This window comes from Leucopleurus acutus (genome assembly GCF_964270905.1).
Source record: "Leucopleurus acutus genome assembly, chromosome: X".
In the NCBI taxonomy this organism is placed as follows: domain Eukaryota; kingdom Metazoa; phylum Chordata; class Mammalia; order Artiodactyla; family Delphinidae; genus Leucopleurus; species Leucopleurus acutus.
In genome coordinates, this window is record NC_139148.1 from 97,092,693 (window position 1) to 97,112,017 (window position 19,325).

General features: G+C 43.9%; 1 protein-coding gene across 1 annotated transcript in view; it reads right to left on the minus strand.

Moving 5' to 3' along the window:
• The window catches only part of TRPC5 (transient receptor potential cation channel subfamily C member 5), a gene marked incomplete at both ends in the record, with an annotated part of 134,382 nt that overhangs the window by 34,308 nt on the left and 80,749 nt on the right, over positions 1–19,325 (minus strand). The window contains 3 exons of the mRNA XM_082864935.1: positions 3,539–3,734; positions 14,102–14,424; positions 18,835–18,974. Coding sequence (XP_082721061.1) covers positions 3,539–3,734; positions 14,102–14,424; positions 18,835–18,974 — 659 coding nt within the window. The remainder of the gene's footprint in view (positions 1–3,538; positions 3,735–14,101; positions 14,425–18,834; positions 18,975–19,325) is intronic.

Here is a 19,325-nt window from a genome sequence, read left to right on the forward strand (position 1 = left end):
AAAACCCCTTTTGCCATGTAATGCAACGTAATCACAAGTGTGCTATCTCATCATAGTCACAGTTCTAATGATTAGGGCGGGAAATCTTGGGGGAGCATTTTAGCACTGTACCCGCCACAATAATAGTCAGACTGAGAAACTGACCAATCAGAATGTACGCCAACAATAGCACTGGAGCAGGGGCGTGGATAATACCTGCTGCTCCAGGTGTTACACTTTACTTGCTGGATTGTGAGGTGACCTGGAGGTGTCCCAGAGGCAACAGCCGGAGTGGCAGCTATTTACCAACTGGTATGAATATATTTTTTTTTTTTTTATTTATTTGCGGTACGCGGGCCTCTCACTGTCGTGGCCTCTCCCGTTGCGGAGCACAGGCTCCGGACGCGCAGGCTCAGCGGCCATGGCTCACGGGCCCAGCCGCTCCGCGGCATGTGGGATCTTCCCGGACCGGGGCACGAACCCGCGTCCCCTGAGTCGGCAGGCGGACTCTCAACCACTGCGCCACCAGGGAAGCCCCAAGTATGAAAATATTTTAACAACCAGGGACTGTAATAGTGCATAGCAGTTGTTTATCTAGTTACAAATCATGGTGTAGCGTGTGAAGTGCTGCCTTCTTCTCTGAGCTTTGAGAGTCTGAGGTTGGTCCTGGATGACTAGGGGAAGGCGGGGAGACCACCTGCCCTCCTTGGCACTGCCATGGTGTGCAGTGGCCCCTTCCAGCCTTGCCTGCTGTTTTTGCGGCGCCAGGTATTTTTCTGAAGAATGTCTTCATTTGCATGGTTGTCTTACGCAGTGGGAGAGTCCATCCATCATCTGAGCCTCCAAATGCCGCCACCTCAAGGGAGACAACCAGTCCTACATATATGGCCTCTCCCCAAGCCATCCAGCAGATGTGGCTTAGTGAGGCAAGCGCTGTTTACTTGCTCTCAGCATTAGCGTGGACACTTCACAGCAGCCAAAGAAACCGAGGGTTCTTATTAACTTGCTTAGTGAAGCTTGACCACAGATCATCATGACCCTCATGTTTTCTGAGGACCGATCTCAGGCAACAGAGATGCCCTTTGTGGGTGAGTTGGGGTAGGAAGAGGGCCTGAGTTAAATGACTTTTCTGGGACTGGTCTGTTTCTCCCACCTAATATTTATATATGGGTGAATTTGATTAAAATGGTATCAAGGACAGCTTCACGTGATGGAACTGGGAGCATACACATCAGGAACGACAGAGACAAGGTGGATGTGTTGAAAGAAGTGTCACAGAGGGAAATAAGCAGCTTGAGGGAGATGTAAAGGATAAAGGGAGGAGAGTAAATCACTGCTAATTGCAAACAACACTAATAATAATATACAATATGGCCAGCTTCACCTGCTGATGTTGGCGGGGACCACAGAGCACAGGTGAACAGATTCACAGTGAAGCCTGTCAGTAACTGAGTCTCTACTTAGACTGAGTCAGCCTGGGGTACCTTTTGAAGTAGGAGAGATTTTTGTCTTCAGTGGCTTCCCTTCCTGTAACCTTTCCCTCATACCTGGGCCTTTCTAAAAACTGCATTAATACTGAAGTGGAGATGTTGCAGGTGGAATCAAATCTACTTGCTGGTCTTTGCCATGTAAGCAGAACCAGATATTTTTGGAATCAGGTTGCCCAATATCAGGATCCCACTGGATCCGATTCCAAATGGTAAAGACACATTAACAGAGGATCCCAAAGCAGCGGGTAGTATTCAGGATGGTTGGTCATGACTCTAGATGTGTGATATGATATAGACCCTATTAAGGCCATCTCTCTGCAAACCCCACCCCCTAGCTCTCTCTCAAGCTGAGGTGTTTTCTTCAGGTGCAACAGTAGGTAGCATGCAAACACAACTTACTACCAGCAAGTGAGAGAGCTGGAGTTGAAGATTTCTACCCTTCCTAGCAAAATGTCACTGAGCTCAGTAGGAGACGCTACAGCCCTATCTCCCTTTTCCTCTGCCATTAGGAACAGTCAGCTGCAAGACAACCAGGGAGAAAATGACAAATGCCTCAGCATGAATATTGCCATCTTCGGTAGGAGTAGGGCGTTTGGCTGGTAGGCATAGTGGTGGAAATATAAGCCCCTGAAATTCTATGCCTTTCCCCCTTATAAAGACAGGCTAGGAGTGAGCATAGAGTGTTTCAGAGTTGTTGGCCTAGTTGGGTTTGAAGGAGAGAGAGAGAGAAAGAAATGGAACTATATTCCACTTCAAAAGCAACAGATAGATAGCATTTCAACCTAGAAGGGACCTTGAGAGCCTATCCTATTCACCTGTAGACACTCAGACTCATAGGATATCAGAGCTGGCAAGGATATTAAAGACCATCGAGTCAGACACACAAATGACCAACAGGTACATGTAAATCAAAATTACAATGAGATATCACCTCATACCTGTTAGAATGCCTATTATAAAAACGATAAAAGATAAGTTGTGGTGAGGGTATGGAGAAAAGGGAACCCTGGTGCACTGTTGGTGGGAATGAAAACTGGTGCAGTCATTATGGAAAACAGCATGGAGGTTCCTTAAAAAATTAAAAGTAGAGCTGCCATATGGCCCAGAAATTGCACTTCTGGGTATTTATCTGAAGGAAATGAAATCACTGTCTTGAACAGATATCTGTACCACCATATTCAGTGCAGTATTATTCACAATATACAAGACATGCAAACAACCTAAGTATCCATTGACGGATGGATAAAGAAAGTATGGGTAAGGAAAATATAGTATATATATACACGTACACAACTAAAGATACAAATTCACTGATACTCAAGTAAGCAGGACCTCAGATAGCCAGAACTTCTTTGCTAATACTCCATTTCTAGAAATGATAGTTAGATCATAAGAAAATAAGCTAAGTTTAGATGTTTATTTTGACATCAAAAACCAGGACAGAGCTTGGACTGATCCCATATCCTATACCTTCACCATTTCTAGTTTAGAGTAATAAACGCTACTGATCTAAACGATAACATGATGGTCAAAGATTCAGCGATAGACTCTACTTAAGAGCATGCCACAGTGGACTGCAGTTACTCATACACTGTTGATAAAAAAAAAAAAATAGCCACTCTCTGAGAAGGTTGTCCTTGGCAATGGACTGCTCAGTTTTGGGAGGGAGATGTCTGCAGTGAAGATGGAGATAAAGCCCTCCCACCTACAGAACTGGATCAGCTCAATCGACCCTGGAGATTAGTGAGGGGATATGTTGTAGCCAAACTGCTCATACCTCCTGAGCTCTTCTTACTAAGGCAAGAAAATGGATTCAGAGATTTAAACATAATTTTAACAGGTAACCAAAAAGTCTTATTAACTAGAACATCTTCTAGACTACTGCGATCCAATGGACTGAGTCCAAACTGAGTTACCTTGGAAAGAAATAATTCAATCTAATAGCTGGAAAAGCTAATGTAAAATAACTAAGGCAGACAGACTATATCATTGAGTTTCCAATGGGCTCCAGGCCACTGTCACCACTCCTGAAACCAAGGTAACCGCCCTTATAGAGCAGAGCTACTCACGGCAATAAGCTGGTAGGAGTTGTTCATCATGGCGATCAGCATGTTCAGCAGCACTACCAGGGAGATGACATTGTACGTCCCAAACATGGTCGCTCCCACAAACTCTGTGAACTCGTGTCTGGCTTTTACATTGGTAACATAGAGATTCAAAAGGCCGAATACAGACCAGAAGAGTGACTGAAGGGTTTCAAAGAGCCTAAAAGAGATCAAAGAATAAGTTAGTTAATTCTCTAGGAGGAGCAAGAAAAGAGCAAAAACGTGAGGTGATTTGCTTAATTAATAAGGAGGCTGCCTGATTTGCATCCCAACAGGTAGACTCATGATCTCACGTATTTTGGTCTCTTCCCCAACACGAACCAGCCAGGTCAGTTTGTTTGTTCCCACTTCTATGTCTTACGCTTTGCCTTTCCACCTGGAATACCATCTTCCTCTTCCCAATCTATGCAGAGCCTATAATTTTCCAAGATTTATTTCAAGGGCTACTTCCTACACCAAACTTTCTCCTTCATCTTCAGACCATGTGTTTTACCACCTTTCTAATTACATAGAGGCAGTAAGTGCAGTGGCTAAGAATATGGTGCTTGGATTAGATTGCCCTAGGTTAAAAACTCATCTCTGACACTTGCCAGCTGAGTGAACATGAGCAACTTAAACCATTTCTGATACTTCTTTTGTGGTTCCCACAGGGCCCAGAATGGAGCTAAGCTCAGTGGAGGAGCTTAAGGATTCTTGAATGAACATTTATATGAATTATTTTTAATGATATATTAACTAACAATTATTGAGGACTTACTATATAAGCATACTAGGCACTTTACATATATTAACATTATGATCCTTATAAAAACTTTATTGTTACTGCTGTGGAAACAGAGGTTCAGAGATTGAATAACTTGCCCAAGGTCACCCATTTATATGATTTATATGTGCTGAGCCGGAATTCAAATCCAGGTTCTTCTGACCTCCCCAAACCACTGCATTATTCTACATTAGGTGGCTTCACAAATTATGGTTTCCTCTCAGAGTCTCCACATCCAAATATGTAACTTTTGCAACGATATGTTTTGGGGGTCCAGGGTTTCTTTTGCATCATATTCAGAAATCTGTGCATACAGCAATACAGTGCAGCCAGTTCCTGGGTGGCACAAACCAACCTTTTCCCAAGCACACGGAAGAGGCATAGAAGTTAAGAAATGCTACTTTAAGAATAGATGTAGGGGGCTTCCCTGGTGGCGCAGTGGTTGAGAGTCCGCCTGCCGATGCAGGGGATGCGGGTTCATGCCCCAGTCCGGGAGGATCCCACATGCCGCGGAGCGGCTGGGCCTGTGAGCCATGGCTGCTGGGCCTGCGCGTCCGGAGCCTGTGCTGCGCAACGGGAGAGGCCACAACAGTGAGAGGCCCATGTACCAAAAAAAAAGAATAGATGTAACTTTTCAATTGCTCAAAATGTGTTGTTTTTATAGCCCAATATATTTTGAGAGGCTGAGGGATTGGTTCTCGGGTTCATTTCAGGGGTATGTATGGACAGTGTTTTAAAGATTTCCTCTGTCTGGGAGTGGTCTTACCCCTGATCTCTGCATGGCTGTCTCCTTATCATCATTAAGGTCTCAGTTCAAATGTCACTCCCTCAGACAGGGTCCCCAGGGTCACTCTACCTAAAGTGGCTTCACTGGTTATTCTCTATCCTGTTGTCTTGTTTCAGTTTTTTGGTAGCACTTAAAACTCTAAAATTAATTATTTAGTAAATTTTTGTTTAAATGTTGATTTTCTGTTCATCCCCACTAGAATGTAAGCTCTATGAGGAAAGAGACAGACATACAGCTACTATGTACCTGGCACGTAATAGGCACTCAATAATATTCGTTGAATAAATGAATGAAGACATATTACTATTACAGTTATCACTGGATTAAGGTCTAGAAGATTCCAAACCCATTGACAGTTGCACATTCAGTAGGCTGCACAGTGAGTGTTAGTTCATTTTGATGAAGGTTGTGCTCTGCAGTGGCCTAATTCTCAGGGGGCCTGCTTCGGGGCTGCCTGGGCAACGTGCACATAGCCCTTTCCAACCTGTTAAATGGCTCCTCTCTAATCATTGTGGATAGCTTCCACTGTCTTTTCAGTATCATATTACTTGAGAGCTAGCCAAGAAGGAAGAAATCTGTTTTTTGTTTGATGAAAGTAAGCGCCAGATGGTGAAACATTTGAGAATCAACAGTAAGATGAGAGTCTGGACTTCAAGGGCCAGGGAACAAGAACCAGAATATGGCAAGTCAGACCTATCACAGGATCTGAATTTCCAGGAGATTCTACAAGTCAGGGCCAGGCAATACAATGCATCCCAGACACAGGCAGAGTTTCAAAAATGGGGCAGATATAGGGTTCAAGAGTCTGGTTCTGTTAGGAAGGCCTATCTAGGACCTGGCCGTGTCCGTTTGATGTCAGGGCAGGCAGGAGGCTGGCAACGGCACAAGAAGCTAGCCCAGCAGCTGGATAAACAAAAGCCAGGGAATATATCGTTCAGAGAAACAGAAAGCAGATGCAGCAAGTAGGAATGACGCTGAAGAACCAGAGTCGCTGGAAGTTGAGTGTCCCTGAATATAGAAAGCATTCATTACGTGTTTCTTGACTGCATGACAGACAACAAGGCCACAAGCCAGGGCAAGTATGTCATCAATATGTTGGCAGGGTCTTACTTCATCAGTTGCTTCTCCAGAATGGACGATGTTACACTCCTCCACCCCCAGCCCCGTAACAATGAAGATTGCAGTGGTTAACGCTTGCGTGTAGAGTTTAATACTAGCCATTCCAATGACTGATACAAAGATTCCTAAAAGTGAAAGTCTGGGCATTTAAAATCTGCCCTAAACTGTGGTGATATTCTAGTTAGGGAGACCCTATAGGTATAACTGTACAAGAGATAAGAAAAGGGGTAAAGATTGTTCCTCAGTTTTGGCAGTTGATAGTGAGAATGCCCTTGACATGAGGCACAAAATGTTACAACATAGTCTGGCCATTAGGAGAATCTGGTTTATTGAAAGGCATGCCCGGATAAAATGGGTGACTGACATTTGGGGTAGATAAGCACATCTGATGAAACATCTGTAGGAAGCTCTGTCTTCTAGTCTTCTAGACTCAGTTGAATTCACAGGGAAAGGGCCATTACCTAGGGGTACTTGGTGGTCGGGTCCATAATACAATTATCACAGGGATAGAAAGACTTGTTGACCTAAATGCAGACCCTAATGCCAAAGGAATATTATTTTGATTTTAAAGGAGATGACCTGAGAGAAAACAATCAGTCCATTTTTATTTAGCAGAGAGTCAGCAAACATATGGAACTTGCTAGCTCAACAAGGGGCACAAAGTGAAGATACAAAGATTCAAGAAGACTTGATATTAACTGTTGGGAAGACAAATCCATACCATCTGGTTAAGGGGGATTTGTGCATGTTGGGAGCCATCCATAAATAGATCACAAAGCTAAGAGCTGCTCAGTAGAATAGAGATGGGAACTGTAGTTCTCATGTCCCTTGCTGAAAGTCTTGTCTTTGAGATGAGGACTTAATCTTTCAAAAGGTAGCAGGAGAGACTTCCCTGGTGGTGCAGTGGTTAAGAATCCGTCTGCCAATGCAGGGGACACGGGTTCGAGCCCTGGTCCGGGAAGATCCCACAAGCCGCAAAGCAACTAAGCCCGTGCGCCACAACTACTGAGCCTGTGCTCTAGAGCCCGCGAGCCACAACTACTGAAGCCCGGGCGCCTAGAGCCCGTGCTCTGCAACAAGAGAAGCCACTGCAATGAGAAGCCCGCGCACCACAACGAAGAGTAGCCCCCGCTCACCGCAACTAGAGAAAGCCAGCACGCAGCAATGAAGACCCAATGCAGCCAAAACTAAAATAAACAAATAAATATTAAAAAAAAAAAAGAAAAAAAGGTAGCAGGAGTATGGAGAAGATTTACCCCTCTGGACTTCATTCTGACCAGTGAAGAACTGGAGGATGTACCAGAAGAGAAAGGCTCCTTGGGACAAAGCAGTGCTATCATCCTTTCACAAGTTGTGCTGATAACACACATGGAGCAAAGGCATGGTCATCTCTTTGGTTATCCCTACCCATTTTGCAGTTCCCCAGACCTGCAATTTCTCATTTCATCCTGCCTTTGACAAGCTTCTAACTCTGGTTGGAGTGCTCCCACCCTACTCCCAACCTCTAGTCTCTACTTCTGTCCTGTCTCCTTCTCTGCCCAACTCTTGTTTGACCTGCCAGGCTCAGCTGAAGCCCCACCTCCTCTAGAAGTTTCCCCTGACTCCTTTCCTACAAGGTGGGGTTAGATGATCCTCTTTTATTCTCCCATGGCAGCCCAGCCTTAGTCCATAAAGGCACATGTCATGCTGTAGAGGCAAGAGAGGCGAGTGGCTAAGAGCAAACTTTAGACACATTTACTTATTAACCATATGACTTTGGGAAAGTGGCACAGCCTCTTTAAACTTCAAGTTTCCTCATCTCTAAAATGGTCATTTGTAGGATAAATACTAACTGTTCTCATTTAATGTGCTCTTACTATGTGCCAGGCACACATTGTAATATTTGATTCTCAAAATAACCCTATGAAGTAGCTACTATTCTTTATTTTTCAGATGAGAAACTGAGGCACAGAGTGGTCACACAGGCAGAAAATGGCAGAGGGAGGATTTATACCCAGCTCTTCTGACTCTGGAGTCCAAACACTTAACCACCTTTTTTTTTTTTTTAATCACATAAAGTACTGCATGTAACACACTCGGCACAGTGCTCGGCATATAATAAGCATTAAAAATGTGGCTATTCTAATTGTTCACTTGTGTTCTCCATTAGACTATGAACTTCTTGAGGATAAGGATGCCATTTACTCAGTATCCTCATTGCCTGGCACATAGGAGTTGCTGAGTAAATGTTGAATAAATCTATAAAAGATTATAGAAGCACATAAGTAAGGAAAGTATGAATGAGTGGCACCCTTCCAGTGATAACAACAGCAGGAAGGCTATGAGCTGAAATTAGGAGAAAAAGCTGAGATACTCAATAAGGACCTTTAAAACCTGGTCAGAACAAAAAGAAGAGCCTTTGATGGGGACTGAGTTTGTATCCATATAAATAAGATGGGAAAATATGGGCTGAATGTTGGGTAGAGAAATCACCATTGGTTAAGTAGGAATAGCCACAAATGAATGGTGATGGTTTACAAGGAGGTCCCAAGTGATCTGCTAGGTCATGGCTCTGTCCTCTTCAGCTTTATGTATATTCACGATTATTGCAACTTCACACAACTAATTTTGCATACCTTTACAAAATCAGTCTCACACTTGCACCCCTGGATACAAGCACAGACTGGAACTTGTATGCCTGGATTGAAATCCTGACTCTGTCACTATCACCTTTGTGACTGGGAGCAGTCTGCTTAACTGCTTTGTACCCTAATTTCTCAATCTGTAAAATGGGCAATAATAATAGTGCCTACCTCAGAGCATGACTGTGAGGATTAAATGAGTTAATTCATGTCAGGCTCATTTTTTTAATAGTGCCTGGACCTAGCACTCAGCAAATATGCTATTTTTATGACTTTTATTAACCTCCCACCTAAATCCAACCTTGTTGTTTCACGTTTCTTTATTGCCTTTGTAGATGGTCACTCATTTGCATATCTAGTTGCAGTTATGTTAGTTGCAATCATAGTGTGTACAATTTTTGTGTTTTGAACCCATTATTGACCGGGGCATTTTTGCAGAAACTAACACCTGGGGCCGTAATACATCTCCGGTCAAAAATGTGTTAAAAATCACACATTTCATAAATGTAATTTTAATAGCCACCCAATATTCCACCCAGCGAATACCAAGCCTGAATGACAGTTTTATCAATGCTTTGGATGAGAATAGGTGGCAAGCTTTTTAGATCTTCAGACGATACAAGACTGGGAGAGACAGCTAATAGAGTGGACGGCAGAATCAAGATTCAGCAAGATTTCAACAGCTTGGAGCAAGGGGCTGGAACTAACAAGATGAAGTTTAGTAGGGATCAATGTAGAACTTTGTTCTCTGGCCAAGTGCCCACGTACAGGATGAGGGAGGTAGGAGAAAGGCCAAGGGTTTTCTCTGACAGCAAGTGGATCAGTAGAGTGACAGAGCTGGCTAGATACTTTAGCCATGTGAGGGGGGCAGAAGCAGAAGTGAATCTTCTAGAACTAAAGATAGGATTGCTACTAGAATTCATCCTTTCATTCAGTTGTTCAATGGGCATGTTGAACCCCTTTATGTCTATGGTAGGAGCAAGGCCTCTAAAATGGGGGTCTCAGTCTGGTGGGTAAGAGACAACAAATGACTAAAATATGTTATCTATTACATTATTATTATGACTAGTACCTTTATTATTATAGGTTATCTATTATAACGGAGATGGACTTAGAATGCCATGGGAGACACAGAAGGAGACTATATCTGAGAGTGGGGTCGGAGTGGGTAAGAAAAGCCTTAAAACAGCAGGTGAGGCTTTGGCAGATGCTTGAAGGATGCATGAGAGTGGTCCAGGCTGGCCAGGTGGGGTTGGGCATTCCAGGAAGAGGGAGTGGCTTGTCACATACAAGGGCCTGTAGGGCCGAGAGGCTCTCCTGAAGTTGGGAAGAGCAAGACGTTGACTATGGAGGAGAGGAGTGACAGGCGTGAGAGGCGGGCTCCAGATTCCCAGGCCCTGTGAGCTATAGGAAAGAGGAGAATTTCCTGCTGGAGAATATACAGATACCAGGCAGGCATGAGACCAGGGGGCGACAAGATAAGACTAGTATTTAGAAACTTCTGTGTGGTGGGTGGGAAATCGCTTGCGGGGGCAACAAGACTGGAGGCAGGGAGACCACTTAAGACCACTTAAGACCCAGCAGTTTTGGGGAGAGACGGTTTAGGCCTGAATCAAGACAGTGGGGGGTGTGTGTGTGTACAGAGGATGGGTTTAAGAGATATTTAGGAAGTGAGTGTGAGACAGGATGTGTTGCCTGGGGGAGAGGGGGAGAGTCCCAGATGACTCCTAGGAGTCTGCCTGGTGTCATTGAATGAGATGAGGAATTAAGACGGAAGTGGGTTTGGGGTGGGGCTATAGAGATAAGGAATTTAGTTGTGGATGTTGTGTTTGAGAGGCCTGCGGCACAGCCAGGTGTGTTCAGGAGGCATCTGGAGTTGAGGGTCAGGACCGCAGAAGGAGAAACAGCACCACCAAGTTAGCTTTTTGCCACTTCCGCCCTGTTTCTTCCCAAGCCCCGTGCCCGCCGAAGGATGCCTTCCCAATTGCTCTCAACAGTGGATGAAGGCCAGTATTGAATACTGAACTCAAACCACCCACAGTACTGTCATGTGCTTGTCAGCAAGGATAACAAGGTCCCCCTGAATTGTGTGCCCAGAAAAATTTTTCTTTTTTAAGCAGGAGAATAGCAATGACATCTCTGGAGAATCAGAAGGAAAAGGGTGACAGCAAGCAGATGCCATAGTTTACGTCAGATCTGTTAACAAGCTCCCTTTTCCCCTTCTCTAAAAACAGAGTCTTTCTGACGCTCTAAGTAGCATGTATTTTAGCAGGTATTATAAATGCCTGAGTTGAGGCATTTAAAGGAGAACATAAATCTGAGTCAGACTTCTGTGGAGGAAAAAAGAAATCAACACCTAGAAGGGAAGTTAAGGTAACATTACTGCTGATCTACCCCCAGCATGACAATGCTTCTTTATACCTGACACCCCAAGAGATAACTTCATGTACTACAGGTGCCCATTCTTGTCAATTGTCCCTGCTGGGCAAGTGATGAGAACCAATGTCAGTTGGCAACAGGGGTGTTAATAATCACTACAGACTTACAAGGAGGCATTTCATAAACTTCCTCAGCAGAGTTCATGTGAGAGGGTAATTGGCAGGGACCTGGCCTCCCGGAAGGCGCCTTGCATTCAGGTGTGCAATTCTGTCGAATGCTTTGATGGGAACAGATACGGTCTCCTGGTGCTCAAGCCACTACAAAATTGCTCTTTGTATTGAAAACAGGTTGATGTGAGTTCTGTCTCTAGACTAATGCAGGAGAGGAAGCAGTTCCTAGTCAAGAGGCATTAGCGAGGTGACCAGCTGCCTTTGTCCACTCCTGGTTGGCTTCACCAAAACGGCACTATCTCTTTGTCGTCCCATTTTGGCCTCTTTTCCCCTTTCACATAAGTCTGGTTTCCCCATCCAAGATTTTGCCCTGAGTTCTGGGAGGACAGGGAGGGAGTGTGGCCTAGTGGAGGGGGTAGGTGCTATAAAATGGGCAACGCGGCGAGGCAACATTTTCCAAACTTTATTCACGGGAATAGCATCTTGGTCAATACATTTGGGAAAACCTCTCCCTTTACTGTAGATTCACAATGGAAAATCTCTGAGAAGCCCTGCAGTGGAGAAACCTTCTTAAATTTGTCCCAGCATTTCCAAAACTCACTTGATCAGAGATCTTGTTTTCATGTCTATTCATATCCCTGTGAACTGTGGTTATCTGTCATCTATTTTAGGAAATGCCGCTAAAGGCAAATAATAAGGGTAGGCTACATTGCCTTGCCTTTTCTCCTCTCTATTGGTGCAACTTGGGGTCGGGCAGAAACCCTTTTTTTCCCCCCTGGCCTTTGTTACTTAACACATTTCGAGAATGTCTGAGTCCATTGATCTGCCCTAGTTTATAGAGTTAAGGGGGAAAATTGTATCTCAATTTAATGACTAAGAATCTCTCACGACCTTGGGGTAATTGCTGTGATTACCAGATGACTGGCTCTCTCCAGAACAGGGGCTAGAGATGGACAAGGTGTAGGACACTGAGTCCGGGGTAAGCTCAGGACTGCTCCTGGAACCCAACACTTTTCCTGACATGTGCTTATTTTCTTTCTCTTGTCTGCTTCCCCTAACAGTGACTTGTGAGAAAATAAAAGCCATTCTGGAAGCTTAAAGGTCCTAGAGAAGTAGGTGTTGGGTTTACAAAGAAAAGGCACAGGGGTTCCATAGGTCCAGAGGCAGTGGACTCATGGACAGAGAGTCATGAGCTGTCTCCTGTGTCCCAAGTGGGAAAAGGAGACATTTCTAGTCACTGCTTGGTGCCTTTTGGCCCACCTGAAACCTTAATTTAACCCCAGAAGTTGAGCTGACTCTCATCTTACTTTTAGCCTGTCTCTTCTGCATCTAGGAATCAAAGATTCGTCATCCCCCTGCCCTCTTATTTATTTTTCTCTTCCCAAACCACATGTTTCCGTGAGCCAGGGCTGTTCTAGCAAATCCCATTGCTCTGACACCATCTAAGCGGTCTTAACTCAACTCCAGCCTTTGGGTATGGGGAGATATTTTCCCCCCATATCACCAATTCTCTGACACCAGCTGGGTGTCCTACAAGTCAACTCAATTCTGACACCCCTGGGAGATAACGTCAGATTCCATGGATTCAGAGCTCAGTCCCACAAGACTACTTCCCTTTCCCCCATTCCCAGATGCCAATTACAAGTCCAGGTTGTCCCCCGTGCTTCTGACCAGCTGGCTATAGATCAGAGCTTCCCACAGCCCTCTCCTTGGCTTTGAGTACCTCACAAAACTCAGAGAAACATTGAAATGACTAGATTACTGGTTTATTATAAAAGGATACAACTCAGAAACAGCCAGATAGAACATGCATACGGCAAGGTATGTGCGGGGTTGCAGAGCTTCCCTGCCCTCTCTGATCACCCACTCTCCCCAAATCTCCACGTGCTCACCAACTTGGAAGCTCTCTGAACCCTGTCCTTTTGGGTTTTTATGGAGGGTTCATTACATAGTCACGGTTGATTAAATCATTGGCCATTGGTAACTGAACTCAATTTCCAGTCCCTCTCCCCTCCCTTGAAGGTGCAGGGGTGAGACTGAATGTTCCAACCCTCTAATCACATGGGGGTAACCGGCCCCCATCCTTAGGTGAGGTCCAAAAGTCACTTTGTTAACACAGCCAAAGACACCTTTGTTGTTCTCATCACTTAGGAAATTCCAAGGCTTTTTGGAGCTCTGTGCCAGAAATGGAGACAAAGAGCAAATACATATTTCTTATTATTAATCACAATATCACAAGGTGCATTCAGATAATTTTGCACTCTCCCTTTTTCTTTGTTCTTGATTCAGAACAGTTACATTAGCTTTGGCAATCACTTGTTGAGAGGTATAGCCTTGCCGTTTCATTTCCTTGGTTAGTGATGCTTTTTAGAGAGAGGAATTATTTACCCCTTCCCATGAATTCCTTTAAAAATATGGGATGTGACCAAAATAGTTCAGAACTAACCCTTTAGATGAGTTCCTGGGAGCCCCTGTGTGTTTGTCTCTTTCCTCCCTCACCTAACTCTACTTCCCGTCCTGGTCCCCTGCAGGGAGGGAAGAACCTTCCTTCACTTCAGACCCTTCGGGTTGATCCATAAGTGAGCTCTGCATGCACTGTCAAGGGGCACTGATGAAGCTGTGGACGGAAAATAGGGCAAAGAAGGAGAAAGCAGACAAAAGGCAGAAGAGGAAAGCGGGGAGTCTTACGTGGAGAAGGCATTGTTCTGTTTCTCGCATCGGATCCCCTTGCAGTTGTTGGGCTCATCGATTGCTCTGGTCTCATAATAAAAGTAAAGCTGGTTCAATCCATTGGCAAAAGCCAGCAGTACCAGGCAGTAGATAAAGAGGAATTTGAGGATATCAAGCAACATGCGCCCCAAAGAGATCTGCAGAGGCCCTAAGTGGGAGTTGGCTGTGAAGAGGGATATGAGACGCAACGAACTTAAAATGTTGGATATCGCAAAGAGAGCTTCTGCAATCAGAGTTGGGTGCCACATTTCCCATTCTTCCCTTGGACGAGAACCATTATACTGGAAGAAACAACAAGTGCACAAGATGAGAGGTACAGCGAGCATTTAGAAAACTTTCCCCTCTTTTCTCCCTTCTGCACCCAAATAAAGCCACGAAATTAAGCATCAAGCATTCATTTATACAACAGCTCCCCCCGTGATTGGCACTATTTGTCTTTTTTTCCCACCCAATCAATACATGATGCTAATAACACTCGTCCTCCCACTCTCATCGAAATATATACCCAGCACACAGATGTAGAAAAATGAATTTCAGAGCAATTATCTGGAGTAACCACCTGTAGTTTATCAACAGACATTTTTGAAGTGTGAGTTGACCAGATTGTTGAGAAGTGTCCCTGGAACAGAGCCACAGGTATGCCCAAATCGCTCTGCTTCCTAATGAGATTTCAAATCAACTTTCCTACCCAATCCCCCATTTTGTTCTGAGCACTGCAGACGACTTGTAGTTACTGAAGGACAAGCGACAGGTTCAGCCTCCTCAGTGTGCAGTGTTCATGTTGACTTCCCTGCTGACTGCAGTTTGGGGCTGATAGAGCATCCTTAGAGGGTCATTACTCAGAGTTTTCTGCCAATACGCTTTTCTCCCATACTATTACAAATGGCACGTCAACCTTCCAGGTAGTAAATTTAGTACTGTCCGCACAGTGGTGTATGGATGTATTTTATTGTTCCTTTGACAGTCTGACAAATTGCAATGTCCCTCTAGCACAAATGAAGAACCAGGGGTTGAAGAAGGGGAAGAGCCAGGATTTCTGGGGTTGGCTGCCCATTTTTCAGTCTTGCCTGAGCTTTCAGCTCCTGGAACATTAGATGTCGCCTCGTGGAAAGATGGCTTCGACGTGAGGCCTGAGCTCCAATTTGGGCTTTGTCGCTTAAAACTGCCTCTCTCTCTCTCAATCTCACCAGAGAATGAGGATAATATCTACTCCTACCCACTGCACATGTCTGTGATTATGTATCCATATGTGAACGTCTGTGTACTCCATAAGGGGAGGTGTTATGGAAATATAAGAAATTGCTTTTTACCTTCCCCAAGACAGAAGTAGATTTTGCCTGGAATTCAATCTGAAGCATATTGCCTTGAGCACTCATCTAAATATCACAATTTCTCAGGACTAAATGTAAACAACTTTCCTGAGAAAATGTTGCATCGAGGGCCAAATTACATTGTTAGCATTTCTCAAATGTGCTTCGCTTCCAACAACTGAGGAAACTGGTGTTGTTAAAATCATTGTGTGTATCCAATATTCTTCACTGTCAGAGGAGTTTGGAGAAAACTTGCTTCTGTTTCAAATAGACTTGGGGTGGCCAATTGGTCTTACACACTCTTGGCCAAATCTTGTATCTCTCTGTTTTTCTTTCTAAAGAAAACATTTGCTGCATCGTTGTGAGGGGTGGACATTGTTATGCCTGTTTTACAAGTGGAGGAGCTGAAATCCAGAGAGGCAGAGTGAGTTGCTTAAGGTCACACAGCAAGTTGGTGGCAGAGCCAGGACCAAAACTCAGGTCTCTGCACACTCAGTCTAGCACTATTTCCGTTAAATATTACATATATGATAGTTGATATCACAGCACATATGTTAGATAGGCCTTTACAGGTTTGGTGGTCTATGTGAAAGATGCAGATTCTTTGCTGATAACAAAACAGACCTATATTTTAAAACTAGGTACTCTCAACTGGAACATGCATAACTCATAATTTAGGGTTTTCTCTCTCCACAGGCACACCTGTAACCACAGGGAAGTCTTCTGCCCATGGGCTGGTGAGTTTGGATTTGCAGGACAGTCAAAAGTGTGAAAGGTGATTCTCGTGGCAAATCTATGCTTTGCATGTATATTTTTGGAGAAAGATATTATAGAATATGATAGCAGGGAATAAACTTGGAGCTCGTTTAGCCTGCGTAGAGGTCAGCAGACTTTTTCTGACAAGGGCCAGATAGTACATATTTTTGGCTTTGTGGACTATATGGTCCCTGTGGCAACTACTCAACTCTTTCCTTCTAGAACTAACAGGCAATACATAAACAAACAGATGTGGCAGTGGCCCCAGTTTGGCCTGCAGATCATAGTTTGCTGACCCCTGATCAAACGCAAATGGTTTTCAAATTGCGTTCCTTCAAGCCTGAGGGTTCAGTGGAAGCACCTGGTGGCTACTGTGGAAACCAAAGAGGAGGCCTGGAAGATTGATTCCTCGATTCAAATTCATTCCTTTGAGCTCCTTAATATATTCAAGTTCTGCATAAGTTTTAATTTCAAGATGTGGTTCCATGGAAAACAATTCAAAGCCTGAAATCCATTGATCTAGTCCAGTTTTATTTTTCAGAGGCAGTGTCTGAGGCTCAGAGAGGTAGAAGGATGGCCTGTGGTAATCCAGCTAATCTAGCTCCTAAATATCAGAGCAGGGATTACATTTACGTTTCCTGACTCTTGAGTTAGTGATATTGGGAGGCAGGTGAGTTTTCTCATATTCTTTGGGATGGAATGCAGCTTGAAAATTGGCCTCTACGCTTTTCAAAGGGGGGTGAACTCAAAAGCAAAATAATGTGAGGTGGAGTATATATACTGTTGACTAGTTTTTCACGCTAATGAAGGATTTTCTTAAGGCCAGTTTATGCCATGGTGCTTCTGTACTGCCTCAGTACAATAGTGATCTGAAATTTTTCAAAGGGCCTGGGGACCAGCCCTGTGTCTTTACCTCGTAGAGGTTGGCTCTGCCTACTTGGAGAAGTTCATTTCAGACTGGTGTGCCTCTGTGCAAGCGTGGACCAGACTGCCCATTGATAGTTTCTCAGTGCAAATCCAGTCTGCATGTGGAATGTCTTGCTTGGTAAATTCTCCTTTCTTGAGAAGGACTCTAACTTCTTGGCAAATGTCTTTTTTTGGGTTAAATGTCAGTTGAGGGGCATTTACTCAGCTTAGTGGAGCTGATTTATCCTTACAGTCTATGGTGGGGAAGTATCTGGTCCTTGGAAGGCTTGCCAGTGAAATTGGACAGGTTATGTGATTAACTAACGTTGGGCATCTGTTGACACATTTTCACATCCCCAAGGGTTAATCCTTTTGATCATTTATTCTAAACTTTCCTGTTTAAGCAGAACCCACCAATTTCTAGATTGATAATTTATTGTCCCTTCAGGATATAAATACCACTGCCAAACGAAGAATTTTTTTTTTTAGGCAAACAGTGTTACTTAGTCAGCAGAGTGCCAGAATGACATGGATTTCATCCAGGCACATTAACCAGAGATTCAAACATTTTCCTTACCAGCTTTTTCTTGTAACGAAGTTGTAAGTATGTGTTAAACGATCACCACCAGTGAAAGCATACTCTTAGGCTTTCAAAAATGTTTCAGGACTGCATTCAATATTCACGCTCCATGTAACTAACTCCAAAGGTCTTAAAATTTATGCAATATGCATATTAGGGATATAAAAATAAACTAAGTTGGCGATTTGGGGGACAGCCATATTCCCATTCTAAAACTCCTTCATGTGGGATTTAGTGCCAAAAAGCATGACTGACTAGACAATCTTGGAGATGGGATTGTCAGCCTTTCTCACGCTGGAGCAGTTCAATTCAGGGTATAGGGAGCACAGCCATTCCATTATCTAATGAGCACCAAACTCGAACTCAGAGCCTGTGACTACCCAGCATGAGGTGTTGGACATGAAGCTGTTTTTCAGGATAATTCAGGCTGTACATTGTGCAGGGACAACATCAAGGTGGTGTGTGTGTGTGATCTAGATTCGTAGAGAGACATAGATTGGGTGATACTCGAAAGGCGGGATTCATAACAGCTTGAATGATCATCCTGGTGGTGGCAGTGATGTGATTCTAGGGTTCTGCTCCCTATCCAACGAAGAACACTTGAGGGAAGTATGAATATTTAGCTCTGGGAAGAGACAGCTCAGCGGGTTAGGAAGCCCTTTATGGAGAAGGAACAGCCCCGTTCCATTTGACCCTATAGGGAGGAAGGATCACTAATGGATGTGTCACAGGGAGAATAATATTAGAAAAATACAAAGTAGCACTTTTTAATGAAGTGACAAGTATTGAGAGAGGCTTCTGGAAATTCAGTGAATTTCCTAGTCTCTGCCCTGTGCAAGCATCAGTGGGCCATCTTCTTGGCGAGGACATTGTAGAAAGGCCGTAAACGCTAATTGAGATGGGCGACTGTCAGAGTTGAAGAAGCTAAGAATTCATTTGCAAATTGCTCCATTCTCCACTTTCTTTGGTTAGGTGGACACTGCTTACAAACCACTGAAAGAATGTCTGTTTTGTGGTACTTTTCCACATGGACTGAACTGTCATCAGCACTTTCCTCCTAAACTTTTTATGCTCCCACAGCTAAAGCTTAATGTAACCAAAATCACTGTTTAAGAAAAATGGCGAACATTCCAAGTTACCTTGACATAGGCCACGATCTTCAAGGAAATAGTTGCCAGGTAGAGTGAGTTCATTGCAAAATCCATCAGGTTCCACCAATCATGGATGTATTCAGTAAATCCACCATCCCACATTTCCTTAATCTCCCCCCAAATGAAACCTGAAGAATGGAGGCAAAAGGTTTATTTCTTCACAGCGTCAGACTAGACATCATAGCAGGATTCTCCCAAATGAAGAAAGAGGAAATCAATGAATGAATTGGGGGTCAGTGGAGCCCCTAGAGATAGTAATAACTTTCTTCTTTCTTTACTACCTCACCTCCCTGTCTTGAACTTACCAAGGATAGGCTTTACCTAAAGATGCCTATATGTTATAATTTTCTGGATACTACTCACTTTTACATCATTACCACAGTTACTGGAATGTTGTTGCAATTCAGGGCGTCTGATTCTACCCTCTTCCCATTTTAGAGTAGGGGTAATTTCATCAATGAATTAATTAGGTCAATATT